The sequence below is a fragment of the Littorina saxatilis genome, linkage group LG9 (assembly GCF_037325665.1).
Source record: "Littorina saxatilis isolate snail1 linkage group LG9, US_GU_Lsax_2.0, whole genome shotgun sequence".
NCBI lineage: Eukaryota > Metazoa > Mollusca > Gastropoda > Littorinimorpha > Littorinidae > Littorina > Littorina saxatilis.
In genome coordinates, this window is record NC_090253.1 from 55,513,823 (window position 1) to 55,528,240 (window position 14,418).

Below are 14,418 nucleotides of genomic sequence, written 5' to 3' on the forward strand. Positions count from 1 at the left end.
GGAAAAAAAAAAAAAAAAAAAAAAAAAACAATCCCGACCTACCGACCCTATTTTTTTGGCCTATGTTACCGTAAACAGACCTATTTTTTTTTTGGCCTAAGCATTGTCATTCTCTGTCTTGTCACTACAGATACGAGCATATCTAATGTCCACACTCAGGTTCCAGAACAAGAACATTACACAAAGAATCACCTCAGCATTGTCATTGTCTGTATTGTCGCTATAGATACGAGCAGACCTCGTGTCCACACTCAGGTCCCAGAACAAGAACATTACACAAACACAAAGTCTTATTCGCATTGTCATTCTCTGTCTTGTCACTACAGATACGAGCAGACCTCGTGTCCACGCTGAGGTCGGAGAACAAGAACATGCAGCTGATGGACCTCGACGTGCCCGTGGCGTACCACAGTCATCACGTAGACGCCTGCACGGAACCGCTCGCCAAGGCGCTTGAAGGGCTCGTGGCCACACCTCCTGACGACGTCATTCTGGTGTCCGCCGTCACTGGGGAGAGAGTCACAGAAGGTGAGGAACCGGTTAGGAGAGGGAAAGTTGGGAAAGGGTTAGCGAAACCAACAATGTGCGTTTCTGTCTTGCGCGCACACACACACACACACACACACACACACACACACACACACACACACATACAAACACACACACACACAAACACACACACACACGCACACAAACACACACACACACACGCACGCACACACACACACAAACACACACACGCACGCACACACACACAAACACAAGCACACACACACACACACACACACACACACACACACACACACACACACACACACACACACACAAAATAAACAAACCATTAACCAAACAAACACTCAACACTTTTCACATGAAGATTTCTAAAAGAAATGTGTCCATGTATTAAGTGTCCAACCTGCTTTTGTCATCTCTTGTCGAATCATTCCTTAGCCCCCGGTGTGGATTACTGGGTGGCCAACCTGCGTCAACCCGTGCTGTTTGACCAGGCCGTTGTGCAGTCACGTGACCCCAAGCACAAGCCGCACTTCGTGGAGATCGGTCCCAAGCCTGTGCTGCGATCCCACCTGCCGGACATCTTCCCAAAGGTGAGGCCAATTTTGAGGGTGGCAGGGCTGGACCTAGGTAATCTTGAGACTAGCGTTTGGAAATGCCTGAGCACGAAGGGCCGGTGTAACTTACACCACTTCGTATCAGTCTGCCCTAGACGAAGAGGCCAGATGTCCAGACCAGCGTGGTGCAGTTTCCTGCAATGAGGGTGCAGCGTTCGGTAAAGAACTGAAACGTGTCAGCCGCGATGGTGTCTAAGCTAAACATTGAAGGGCACTGCTCACAGCCCCGCACACGGCACTGTAAACATTCCCCTTCCATTTACTTCTCTCTTTACCATCTACCCTGCCCTTGGTCTCATAACTTTTGTGTGCGAGAGATGGGATGGGTCCCAAAATGAGGCAGGGTACTGGGGCTGGCCAGGCGGTGGGTCTTGAAATTTAGAGTCTGAAAGGGGTATTTGGGCTCTCCTTTTGAGAAGAAAAAGGTAATGGTATATGTTTGCCAGGTAAGGGTGGGGTGAGGGGGGGGGGCTTCCGGAACCCAGGAAATGCCCCCTAGATCCAAATCTGGATAGACGTGGTCTAGGACCTGTGATCGTGACAACGTCATGCCCCAATATTGCTCAGTTCAAATAAACTCATTTTTGTACAGAAGAAAAACAGAGTTTTAAATGCACACATGTTTTTTTTTAATCAGAACACTGCTGCTGATCATTTGGGACTTATTCATGAAAACACATCCTTAACTTTTCGTGGCCAATGAAAAAGTGTGAATGCCTCACAGCATTTAATATTTAAGTTCGCATCGTAAGTTGGATACAATATCCCACGCTTTCAATGCACCTTATTTTACACAAGCGGCAAAAGCCAGGTTTAAACCCTGTAGAACAAAACGTTTGGTTGGAAAGCCAGCGTAACGCGTCCACATCGTGTTGAAATGACAATGTCTTATTCAAGCACACACTAGCGTAATACTAAAATGAAATTTTTAGAACCAACAAAAAGATGTAGAGTGTCAGTGATGAACTTTTTTTATTTTATATACAAGTGATGATTGCTTATGCAAAGACTAATTCATATTAGGGCAAATTTGTTTTGATGTCACGCATAATCTTGTCAATACCTTGCAGGACGACATGCCGTGTGTGATGTCCATGTCCAAGCCACCCGAGTACAAGGTCCTCCTGCAAGCCCTGGTGTCTCTGTACCAGTACGGGGTGGATATCAAGTGGAGCGGCCTACCCACACTCGGAACCAAGGTCACTGATGTACCCAGGTAAGACTTCATCGGGTGGCGCGGATGATACCAAACGTAGTCTGGCTTTCTATTTTTAGGAACTTAGTTGGTGCATTGGTTTGTTCGTAAGTTGTATATTCACCCTTACAGTGAGTGGGATACATATGTTCGTTATTTTTTTTGTCCACTTAAAAGGCCGTTAGTTTGAGGTTTTTGTTAACGTGTTGTTTTGTTCTGAATTAATCGTTCCAACAATGTAACCTTTCTTGTGTTTTTTTGTCCAAACAACGATTCGTTACTTAAACACTAACCATTCTTGTTTTGTTTGATTTATGCTTATGATAATTAGATTTAGGAAAATGTTCACATTCTTTCGCTTGACATCAGGTACGTGTTCGACAAGAAGAAGAACCTGGCCAAGTCCGAGACAGCGGCCATCGTGTTGAGCGGGGTGGATGAGAAGGCCAAGAACCACCCGTATGCCTACCCGCTGGCCAACTCCACTGGCTTCAAGCTCATCATCACTCCCCTTGGCCTCAAGTCTGTGTATGACCACATCATCTCGGGTGAGTGAGCGCTGAGGATGATCATGTGCGATTGAATGGTATCGGACAGAGACTGAAAGTCATGAAATAAAGTCACGCTTCAGGGTGATTAAAAAAATGCCTCTCAATAAAATGCTAATAACTTTCTTCCTCTTTGGTACTGAAATATCGTTTTTATATTTAGTCAAGTTTTGACTAAATATTTTAACATCGAGGGGGAATCGAAACGAGGGTCGTGGTGTATGTGCGTGTGTGTGTGTGTGTGTGTGTGTGTGTGTGTCTGTCTGTCTGTGTGTGTGTGTGTGTAGAGCGATTCAGACTAAACTACTGGACCGATCTTTATGAAATTTGACATGAGAGTTCCTGGGTATGAAATCCCCGAACGTTTTTTTCATTTTTATGATAAATGTCTTTGATGACGTCATATCCGGCTTTTCGTGAAAGTTGAGGCGGCACTGTCACGCCCTCATTTTTCAACCAAATTGGTTGAAATTTTGGTCAAGTAATCTTCGACGAAGCCCGGACTTCGGTATTGCATTTCAGCTTGGTGGCTTTAAAATTAATTAATGACTTTGGTCATTAAAAATCTGAAAATTGTAAAAAAAAATAAAAATTTATAAAACGATCCAAATTTACGTTTATCTTTTTAGCCATCATTTTCTGATTCCAAAAACATATAAATATGTTATATTCGGATTAAAAACAAGCTCTGAAAATTAAATATATAAAAATTATTATCAAAATTAAATTGTCGAAATCAATTTAAAAACACTTTCATCTTATTCCTTGTCGGTTCCTGATTCCAAAAACATATAGATATGATATGTTTGGATTAAAAACACGCTCAGAAAGTTAAAACAAGGAGAGGTACAGAAAAGCGTGCTATCCTTCTTAGCGCAACTACTACCCCGCTCTTCTTGTCAATTTCACTGCCTTTGCCATGAGCGGTGGACTGACGATGCTACGAGTATACGGTCTTGCTGAAAAATGGCATTGCGTTCAGTTTCATTCTGTGAGTTCGACAGCTACTTGACTAAATATTGTATTTTCGCCTTACGCGACTTGTTTTTTCTTATAGCAGGATAGTGATTTCTCAAACATTCTTATTACGTGGCTCGCTTTCTCCATTCTAGGAGGAAAAGTGATTATTGAAGCATTGTACTAAAGTGCAGGATAGCGTTTTATGGAAAAATAAACCTCTACTGATTCCAGGAACATGCTAATAAGGTGCCTTGTCCCTTCCTTCCAGGCAGAATAATCATCCTTGGAGCATTCTGCCAAAGTGACTAGATAGCTTTTCCCGGAGCAAAGTGTTTTGTTTTCTTCAGTCCAGTATTTTCTGAGCATTCTAAATGCAATCCGTAATTGAGCCCGAAGAAGTCTTTTTACCAAACATTTGCCCAATTAATTTCAGGCTTAATAACGTGATTTGTTTTCTTCGTTGCAGACAGGATAGTTCTACGCAGAGAATAGGGATTCTTGAAGCATGTTACTAAAGTTCTCTGTGAGCTTCATTAGGCCACCCAAAAAAAGAAGTCTGTTTACGGTAACATAGGCCCAAAAAAATAGGGTCGGTAGGTCGGAAATTTTTTTTCTCAAAAAAACATATTTTTAAGTTATTTTGCCAAAAAACAAAGACTTTTTTTTATTTTTTATGTAATTATTTTCAATTTTTTTCTTCTCCCCAAATGCCAAAAAAAAGTCTAGGGTCGCGCGAAAGAATAGGGTCGGTCGGGATACCGTAAACAGACTATTTTTTGTTTGTTTGGCCTTATGCAGGATAGTGATTCCGAGAACAACGTGTCTTGCTTTCTTCAGTCCAGTATTTTCTGAGCATTCTAAATGCAATCCGTAATTGAGCCCGAAGAAGTCTATTTACCAAAAATTTGCCCAATTAATTTCAGGCTTAATAACGTGCTTTGTTTTCTTCGTTGCAGGCAGGATAGTTCTACGCAGAGAATAGTGATTCTTGAAGCATGTTACTTAAGTTCTCTGTGAGCTTCATTATGCAGGATAGTGATTCCGAGAACAACGTGTCTTGCTTTCCTCTTATATCATGCGTCCCCGTTCTCTTAATTAAAGGCAGGATAGTAATTCCTAGAGCATGGTATCTTGCTTTCCTCCAACATGCTGTCCCGTTCTCATCGTTTCAGGCAGGATAGTCATCCCTGGAGCGTTCTACGCGGAGACAGGGTTCGCAATCGCCAAGCACTTCAACACGTGCAGCGGGCACAACTTCGCTGTGGAGCAGGAGCCTTCTAATACCATTTGTTTGTTTGTTTGTTTGCTTAACGCCCAGCCGACCACGAAGGGCCATATCAGGGCGGTGCTGCTTTGACATATAACGTGCGCCACACACAGGACAGAAGTCGCAGCACAGGCTTCATGTCTCACCCAGTCACATTATTCTGACACCGGACCAACCGGTCCTAGCACTAACCCCATAATGCCAGACGCCAGGCGGAGCAGCCACTAGATTGCCAATTTTAAAGTCTTAGTTATGACCCGGCCGGGGTTCGAACCCACGACCTCCCGATCACGGGGCGGACGCCTTACCACTAGGCCAACGGTGCCGGTTTCTAATACCATGCCTTATTTTCTTCATTGCAGGCAGGATAGTGATACCTGGAGCGTTCTACGCGGAGACAGGGTTCGCCATCGCCAAGCACTTTAATACGTGCAGCGGACACAATTTCGCCGTGGCGGTGGACTTCGAGCAGGCCCTGACGGTGCCCAAGGACGGCATCATGGAGATCGACGTCCACTTCACAGAGAACACCAAGGAGGCGGACAAGTGGAAGGCTCCCATCAGAGTTATGAGGGAGAAGAGGTATGATTGAAATTCTCACAAGCTCAAACTATCTAGATCCGAGAGTAATACCTAATATACTGGACTCGCAACGAAATATACAAACAAATGACAATGAACGATATCTAGATCCGTTTTTTTTCCTCTGTGGTTGTGTGCCAGAAAATATCCTTTTGACCAGTGAAAAGCTCCTATCAGAGTCATGAAGGAGAAAAGGTATGACGGATATTCTCGCAACCTCAAACTATCTGACAACATCTGAAGTGTCATTCTTTAGAATTAGTCAGGCAGCTAATCTTAATTCGTTTAAAAAACCCAACTTTGTCTGGTTTATTTTTAGCGAGATATACAGTCCTTGCCTAATCGTTATAACATTTAGCGGATCACTTAGAATCACTTCTGATTGGTAAAATAGCTATATGGTGCACTGAATAGGTATTAATTATATATAGCTATCCAAGATCAGTTCACGTGGCATGCTTATAGCTTTTTGCATTTAGGTCTATCGCTATAGAAGGGAGGTTCTAATATGGGTCAATAAAGTAATGACAATGAAATGAAAATGAAAGGAAAATGAAAATGAAACGTCTGACGTTTAGCACTATGTTCACAGGCTCCTGGCGCACATCAGGATCACGGAGATCATGGCGGACCAATCACCTCAGGAGGTCATCAACCTGGATCAGATCAAAGCTCGCTGTCTCGACGAGGTATGTATATACACTTTGCATGCTCTTGCTTGCACTCTAAGAAGACGAACTTCAATTTTGAACACGCTTACCGTGACCAGTTTTAAACACGGTGTCAATTCGACAGAAGTGTGGCAAACTGGATCGTATCAAAGCTCGCGGTCTTGACGATGTCTGTATAGCCATTGTAAGCTTTGGCAGGCTCTCTAACCAGACGAACTCCCCTTTTGAACACGCTTACTTTGACTTGTTTTGAATGCATTGTGAGTTGTACAGAGGTGTAGCTCATGGTAAGGACAGTGTGTTCCAATGTCAACACCAAAGTAAACTGTGCAAAACAAACTTTCGTTCCCCTACTGACGCATTTCTTCCCGCGCCGTTTCATTTATCACTAAAGCCGAGGACACCCCCGCCCACCCCCCCACACCTCCCCCCGTTTGATCCGGCCCTCAAACAATGACGAATGGTTAATGAATTATTTTCCACTGACAATGTCCCTTGCAAGTATGGTCTACTGGTTGTCATTCTCCTTAAACCTTTGGAGGAATGAGCCTGGATATTGTGAGGGTCTTGCTAAACTTTCTTTTAGGCCAACATCTCTTGTCTCTTGCCTGTAATACATCCGATTTAGCTGGCAACGCTATCTACGTGGCTTTCTACAACAGCAAGGCTTTGTCTCCTGGACGGCTTTAATGTTGCCCGTCTTTCCTGTTCAGATCAGCTGAGACACCATCTACAACGCGCTGCGCAGTGCACGATATTGACTTTAAAACACTTTGTGTCTTGGAGACGGATGTTCGGCTTTAATGTTGCCCGTCTTTCTTGTTTAGATCAGCAGAGACACCATCTACAACGCGCTGCGCAGTGCACGATATTGACTTTAAAACACTTTGTGTCTTGGAGACGGATGTTCGGCTTTAATGTTACCCGTCTTTCTTGTTTAGATCAGCAGAGACACCATCTACAACGCGCTGCGCAGTGCAGGGTTCCAGTACGGTGAGACGTTCTGTCTGCTGGAGACGGATGTTCGGCTTTAATGTTACCCGTCTTTCTTGTTTAGATCAGCAGAGACACCATCTACAACGCGCTGCGCAGTGCAGGGTTCCAGTACGGTGAGACGTTCTGTCTGCTGGAGGCTGCCTACAAGAACAACGAGGAGTGCATGGCCACGCTCAGGGTGCACAAGGTCAGTTTCCGACCATCCATTCATTACTGTGTAGAGTATCCTTCTTTGACCCTTTCACAGTATGTAGAGTATCCTTCTTTGACCCTTTCACAGTATGTAGAAGAGACAAAACCTTATGAATCATGTTCCGTAATATATCATCAATGACACGGGTTGTAATGTACAGCATTTTTAAAGCATTCATGTTCCTTTTTCTTCAACAACGGTCCTTCCTGACGTAAACGAATGAGGTTTTCCAGATGTAAATGTCTGTTGGAACAATGTTGAACTCAGATAACTGTCCTGCAAGAAAATCAATCCCAAAAGGACACGAAAACCCAATTCAACAACCAACTAACGTTCTAATCTACGCTAAGTCTTTAACGCGATCAACTCTTTGCTGACACTTTGACGGACAAAGTAATGTCTAACGTGCGCAAGCAACCCACCTTTTGCAGAACGTGATGGAGGAGTTGCCGGGTACCACCATCCACCCGTCCATCCTGGACTGCATGCTGCAGTCCTCCCTCGTCATCACCACGGACACGGACGGTAACGGCAAGGGAGGCAACCAGAAGGATCTCCTGCCCAAGGCCCTAGGCCGGGTGGTGGTCCACAGGCCCATGGAACCCCTCATGGTGGTCCACACACGGATCAGAGTCCGCGGCCAGAAGCAGAACTTCTATGATCTCAAGCTTTTGTCCACCTCGGGGCATATCATTGCTGAGCTGGATGGCCTGGTGAGTTGATCGAGAGACGTGGGGGGGGGGGGGGGGGGTCGGGGGATATAGGGCGGAGATGGAAAGAGAGAGAGAGAGATTAGTGGGAAGAGAGAGAGAAAGGGGGAGAGGTTAGAGAGGGGGAGGCAGGGAGAGAGATCGAACGTACATTAATGTATATGAGTATGAGTGTGTGCATTCGCGCGTGCGTGCGTGCACTTGTGTGTGTGTGTGTGTGTGTGTGTGTGTGTCCGCGCGCTCGCGTGTGTGTGTGTGTGTGTGTGTGTGTGAATGCATACATGCGTGATTGCGTGCACGCGTTGTGTGTGAGAATCAGAGCGCGGCGCAGAACTTCTACAAACTGACATTCGTGTCTACTTCGGGACACAACGTTGCTTACCTGAATTTTCTGTCTGGATTGAGTTCTTAAACTATTTAAAACACACCGTGTTCTTCTCCAGGTGATCAACCTGATCATGGAGGCACAAGAAAGCTCGCTGCCCGACATGTTCACCATGGAGTGGAGTCACGTGCGAGCCCTGTCACCTAACGGCACCATGCCGGAGGGCAAGCATGTGGTGTACCTCACGGACCTGACGATTGACAAGACACTGCTGAGTGACCAGCAGGTCGTGGCGTCCATCATGGACCTGGACTTCACGCAGGGCATGCCCCCCAACATCCGTCAGGTCATCGCCGCAAACAAGAAGGCCCACGCGTTTGTCTTGCTTTGCCTGGAACCGGTGTCTGGTGAGTCATCTTACAAGCGCTGTCTTTGGTTAAAAAGAAATATTTAGTCGAGCCTTTCTTTGCGACAACCTCTCCAATGCGACCACTTGACCACACAACTCCATGAAGATTTTGTTTTTTACGGTCAAACCTCTTCTTGCAACCACCTTGCCAAAGCGACCATTTGCGCACAGCTATTCTTTCAAGAGATTGAATAAATCCAAAAACAAAGAGACTGACAACGTTCCAAAATTCATTTGTAATTCATTTCAGATATATTTGTGACTGTAACGTATTGTTTTGTCAATAACAAACGTTCCCACAAATTACCTTTCTTGTTTTTTGATTCTCAAGAGATTGGTTCCACTCAACTCGTATCTATTCTTGTTGCACATTTATGCATTCTGAGCGCTTACGTCCCTTTGTTACTCAACGCCTAACACATGTTGTTTTCCACTCTGTTCTACAGACAGCATCGACAGCGACTCTCTTGACAGGCACATCCTGAACCAGAGCTTCCTGTACAAGGAGATGCTGTTGCTGGCCAACGAACTGGCCCTGTCGGCCCCCATCTACCTGTGCACCAGGAACGCCTGGCCGTCGCCCATTGTCGGCAACTTTGACCAGCCCGTCAATCCTGCTTCAACAGGTATGCCATAGTTACCTCACAGGTTTGCCATAGCTACCTCACAGGCATGCCATAATTACCTAGTTACATCACAGGTATGCCATAGTTATCACACAGGTATGTCATAGTTACCTTGTCTAGAGTGTGCTTCTCAGGCCACTCCTCTGTGGCTGTTTTCCTCTTCTTCTTGACTTGTCTGTGTACGTTTTGGGGATGCTTTGTGCGCTGGACGGCAAACCATATGCGCCTACTATGATGCGGCGTCCTAGAAGCCGCCTTCACGTACACAGACAAGGGAAGTAACTCAGTACAGTTAATCCAACCCAACCCTGCACAAGAGTGCTCTTGTTTAGCTACTCTACGACATTTAATGCAGTTTTTAAAACACTCGCGTTTGCAAAGTGAAGGATATCCTGCACGGTAGCATTATTTGTAACGCAGAATCTTATGGTATAACTTTGGAAGCGATCTTGATGGCCTTTTTTCTTTGGTATTATTCCTTTAATGCTTGTTCACTTGTCCTCTGTTTAGTACCTTACAGTTTCTGTCTGGACACTGGACTTCCAGCACTTGTCTCCATGCAGGTTTGTGGGGTGTGTGCAGAATTGTGCTGAGGGAGAGGATCTACCCCAACATATTCACCGTGGACTTCCAGGTCTTGTTTCCAGCACTGCTTAATGCTCGTTAACTTGTCCTCCACTCAGGTCTATGGGGGCTGTGCAGAACTGTGCTGAGGGAGAGGATCTACCCCAACATCGTCACCGTGGAGTTCCAGATGCCTTCACAGGACCTCACTGCGCCCTTCTTTGAGACCACCTTCGACGTTCTCCTCAAGGAGACCAAGGTCCAGAACCACCCAGAGGTAAGCTGATAGCATTTATATATTTATATCTGTTTTGGGATTTTTGACAGCATTCACAGTTGGCATCAGGTTTTTGGTGAGTGGTAAGAATAAACTAGCAATCTTCAGAAAATGAAAGACAACAATAATAGAATAGAGGTAAGCTGATAGCATTCATAATTAAAAACAACAAAAACAACCTAAGAATGTTAGTTAATAAAACGTTTAATGTTTGGCAAAACAAGACAACGATTTAACGTTCCATTACCTTACATTCTTGTTCTGTTTTTTGTTTGTTGATAGCATTCACAGTTGGCATTAGATTATTGCTGATGGAAGTGAAGTGGATGGTAATAATTCATCAGAAAATTCAAAATGTATTAAAATGTATTTGTTTTAATCAGCATGCTCTACTTACTCCGGCTGTCATACATTTTATTTGCAAAGCAGGATCTATTTCGTTTCTAATTTATGGAACGAATCTCTCTCTCTCTCTCTCTCTCTCTCTCTCTCTCTCTCTCTCTCTCTCTCTCTCTCTCTCTCTTTCTCTCTCTCTCTCTCTTTCTCTCTCTCTCTTTATGTAGTCGTATGGGTAATGTTGAAATTAGTAATACTGTATGATTGCGATTGACAATTGTCCTTTTATTGTCTTTACTTTTATGTCTTAGTTTAGCAGGGACAGATTGTAAGACTAGGCTTGAGCCTAAAATCTCCATCCTTGAGTAATAAAGTTCGTTCGTTTCTCTCTCTCTCTCTCGCATACTTTCGGTCTCAGTCTCTCTTTCTCTCTGTGTCTACGTCTCTCTTTCTCTCGCTATGTTGCCCTCTGTCTCTCTCTCTTTCTCTCTCTCAGTCCCTCTTCTTCCGTTTCTCTCCGTTTCTTTCTCTCTCTATCTCTCTCTATCTCTCTCTATCTCTCTCGTGCTTGTGAAAGAAAAACATGCTTATGCCATAACCATAAAAGGAAACTGTTCACACTCTGTTAACTGTCTTTGTCATTTTGTCACTCCACTTTAACTACTTACCATTAAATTGACACTCTACAGTTGATGGTGACCCCGGATGGAGTCCACCTGAATCTGATTGTGATTGTGGACCCCGAGACTCCCATCCCAATGTTCCGCAGCAATGTGGTTAGCCGAGACAAGTCCGCCCTCCTTCTCTCCAGCGAATCTTCCGCCCTCGTCAAGCCCGTTGCCGTGCTGCATGACGTCACTTCTGCTTCCGGTCCAGACGAAAAGAACGGTCACTCTTCCCTTAGGATCAACGCTCAGGCTTTTGCTCTGCCAAGTCCGGCTCTTCTGAAGCTCAAGGTTCTAGGCTGTTCCCTTATGACTCTCAGTTTACTACTGTGTGTTTGTTATTTTGTGTAATCAGTGCGTTTTGATTTTCTTTGTTTCTGTCTGGAACACACACGTATTCTGTATTTTTATGAAAGTACTGATGACAAAAAAAGAGAGTATGAAATAGTAATAACATCGAACACATTCTGAATGGTAGTGTTGCATAAGTAAATGGGTGAGAAAAAAACACCCAGAAAACCAACCAAGCAAAACAAAAACAACAACAACAACAACAACAACAACAACAACAACAACAACAACAACAACAACGACGAAAATCAGACATTGAAACTATAGAAATTAAACCTTCTTTTTGCTAATAAAGCGGGTGCAACATAAGAATACGAGGGCTAACTTCTCTTGTGGCAGATTATTTGTAAATAAGGTGAGCATATTTTTACACGTAAAATAAACATGTCTTCTCATGCTTACGGAAGAAAGTGTTGGGGTAAGCATCTAACAGCATTTATCTTTGACTTATTCCAGATGCAGTACGAACGGCTGCAACGCGACAAAGCCAGCAAAGCCAACGGCTACACAGTGTTCTCTGTGGAAGTGATGGGCACCGCGCCTCAGCTGCCAAGCAACAACAACAAAAACCACAAGAACCAGAACAACAAAAACAACAGCAACAACCTAAAGAGCATTGAAGCGCCCTGTAGCCCAGTGATCGCGTGTTACCCCGTGGCTGTGGGGACCCAGGTTTTAATCCCAGCTTCAGCCACCCTCCGCACGGATCTCTTGCCGGGGTATGAGCTTGGAGACCTCACCAAGCTCGTCGTCCTCTTCGAGCTGCAGAAGAGGGTTGGTTATGTTTCTGTCTTTTGTATCTTATTACAGAGCTCTGTAAGCGTTCCTGTTGGGTCTGATTAAAGGCTCACTCCCCCTGACGTTTGACCAGGTTTCTTTAGCATGTTTAAGAACACAATCCAGCTCTCACAGAGCCCCTTAAAGGCCCACTGCCCCTGACGTTTGACCAGGTTTCTTTAGCATGTTTAAGAACACAATCCAGCTCTCACAGAGCCCCTTAAAGGCCTACTCCCCATTGTAAAAACAGTTGGCCTCAAATGTGGTCAGGCTTTTACGTGAGATAAGACCATCCCTCCACTTGGTCACATACCAACAAATCAACACCCGGACTGCTTGTTATGATGAATTGGAATGTTTAATAAATTCATTTTTAAAATAAGCACCAACTCCTGTGGCCGAAATCAATGCTTTTAAAACATAGCACTGTGCACAGACTTCAAATCGGTATATGAGGGATGGTCTTATCCCACGCTAAAGCCTGTTCAGATCTGAGACAGCGAGGCAAACTTTCTTTTACGAGGCGGAGTGGCCCATTAAAGGGCCCTGTGAGGGCTGATTTGTATTTGTCATCATGTTCAAGAAATCTGGTCAGACTTCATATTCACTCCAGTACACACTGCTCAGTGCCCATCGTCGCTGCTTGGATGGTTGAATGTGGCCACCTGTGAATGATGGAGCTGCTGCAGTGAACGATTGGCTGTAATCTTGAACGTTTCAAGGTCAAAGGAAGACAAACAGAAGCTGCTTACTAAATGTGACCCTCCACCACGGAATGAGTCGCATGTCACCTCGTGCGGTTCTGCGCTAGGCTTAATATAAGTCCGTGGGGACTGTGGTAACAGTGTGAGGGTCACCTTAGTCCCAGGCTTATAACTGGAAAAGCTGTCGCTCTTTTCTAAAACGGGTTTCACCACTAGTCTTGCTAGAGCATAAAACACTCGTTAGGAAAATGTAAAAATATGAAAATCATGCAAAGGTGACATGCGACTCATTCTGTGGTGGAGGGTCACAAATGTGCCCTAGATGAGGACACAGGGATGAATGACTCTCAGCCGAAGAATTAATGGTACATGGTCACATCTTGGGCAAAAACAAATCACAACAAAAATCATAACGTACATGTTTGTTTGTGATGACAAGGGTTGTTTTTATTTCCAAAGGCGTATATATATATGGCTTTTTATTGGCCGGAAATCATGCGAGCTTTGTCCCCTGGAGATCGGAGAAGAGTAACTTTTCTTATAAAGTTTGAAAAATCGCGGTTTTTCATTTTTAATGCATATTCTTTGTAAAAGGATCACAAGAAATAGTAGGATAAATAGAACAAATAGAATCGGTCGGGAAATCGGAAATATTGAAATTGTTCTTGGCTTTATAGTTTATTGCACATGTCCGAGATGAAAACAGCTATATAGGTACCTTTCAAAATCAACAAATGATTGCTACACGACTACACCTTTAATCTGTCTCAGGTGAAGACCCCCAGAGTGACGGTGCTCGCCTCCAATCGTACCCGCCACTTCGCGGGTGTTCTCCAAGGCTTCTTCACGGGTCTCAAGTGTGGCAAGGTGCCCTACACGGTCAACGTAGCGACGGCTGACCAGCTGGACAGAGGCAGCGCTGAGCTTCACGAGACGGTTATCTCGCTTGTACTACTGGATGGCAACACCATGGCTTCGCTCACCGCAAGGTAGCTGTCTAACAAGATGCTCTGATTTTTATCTGTGAAAGCGACTGTGGTTTTGTCTGCACAGCTGTCTGCATGAGTCTATCGTGTGAACAGCTTTAAGATACTATAATCCTTCCTATGGACATCATCTTGTACATGTTTTA

The 14,418-nt window shown here is 44.5% G+C and overlaps 1 protein-coding gene across 1 annotated transcript in view; it reads left to right on the forward strand.

Moving 5' to 3' along the window:
• The window catches only part of LOC138977277 (mycocerosic acid synthase-like), a 77,312-nt gene that overhangs the window by 27,808 nt on the left and 35,086 nt on the right, over positions 1-14,418 (forward strand). Inside the window, exons 14-28 of the mRNA XM_070350180.1 lie at positions 327-528; positions 952-1,106; positions 2,201-2,346; positions 2,695-2,873; positions 5,463-5,682; positions 6,275-6,371; positions 7,295-7,375; positions 7,411-7,536; positions 7,974-8,255; positions 8,696-8,984; positions 9,433-9,612; positions 10,296-10,453; positions 11,479-11,745; positions 12,262-12,579; positions 14,058-14,275. Coding sequence (XP_070206281.1) covers positions 327-528; positions 952-1,106; positions 2,201-2,346; positions 2,695-2,873; positions 5,463-5,682; positions 6,275-6,371; positions 7,295-7,375; positions 7,411-7,536; positions 7,974-8,255; positions 8,696-8,984; positions 9,433-9,612; positions 10,296-10,453; positions 11,479-11,745; positions 12,262-12,579; positions 14,058-14,275 — 2,918 coding nt within the window. The remainder of the gene's footprint in view (positions 1-326; positions 529-951; positions 1,107-2,200; positions 2,347-2,694; positions 2,874-5,462; positions 5,683-6,274; positions 6,372-7,294; positions 7,376-7,410; positions 7,537-7,973; positions 8,256-8,695; positions 8,985-9,432; positions 9,613-10,295; positions 10,454-11,478; positions 11,746-12,261; positions 12,580-14,057; positions 14,276-14,418) is intronic.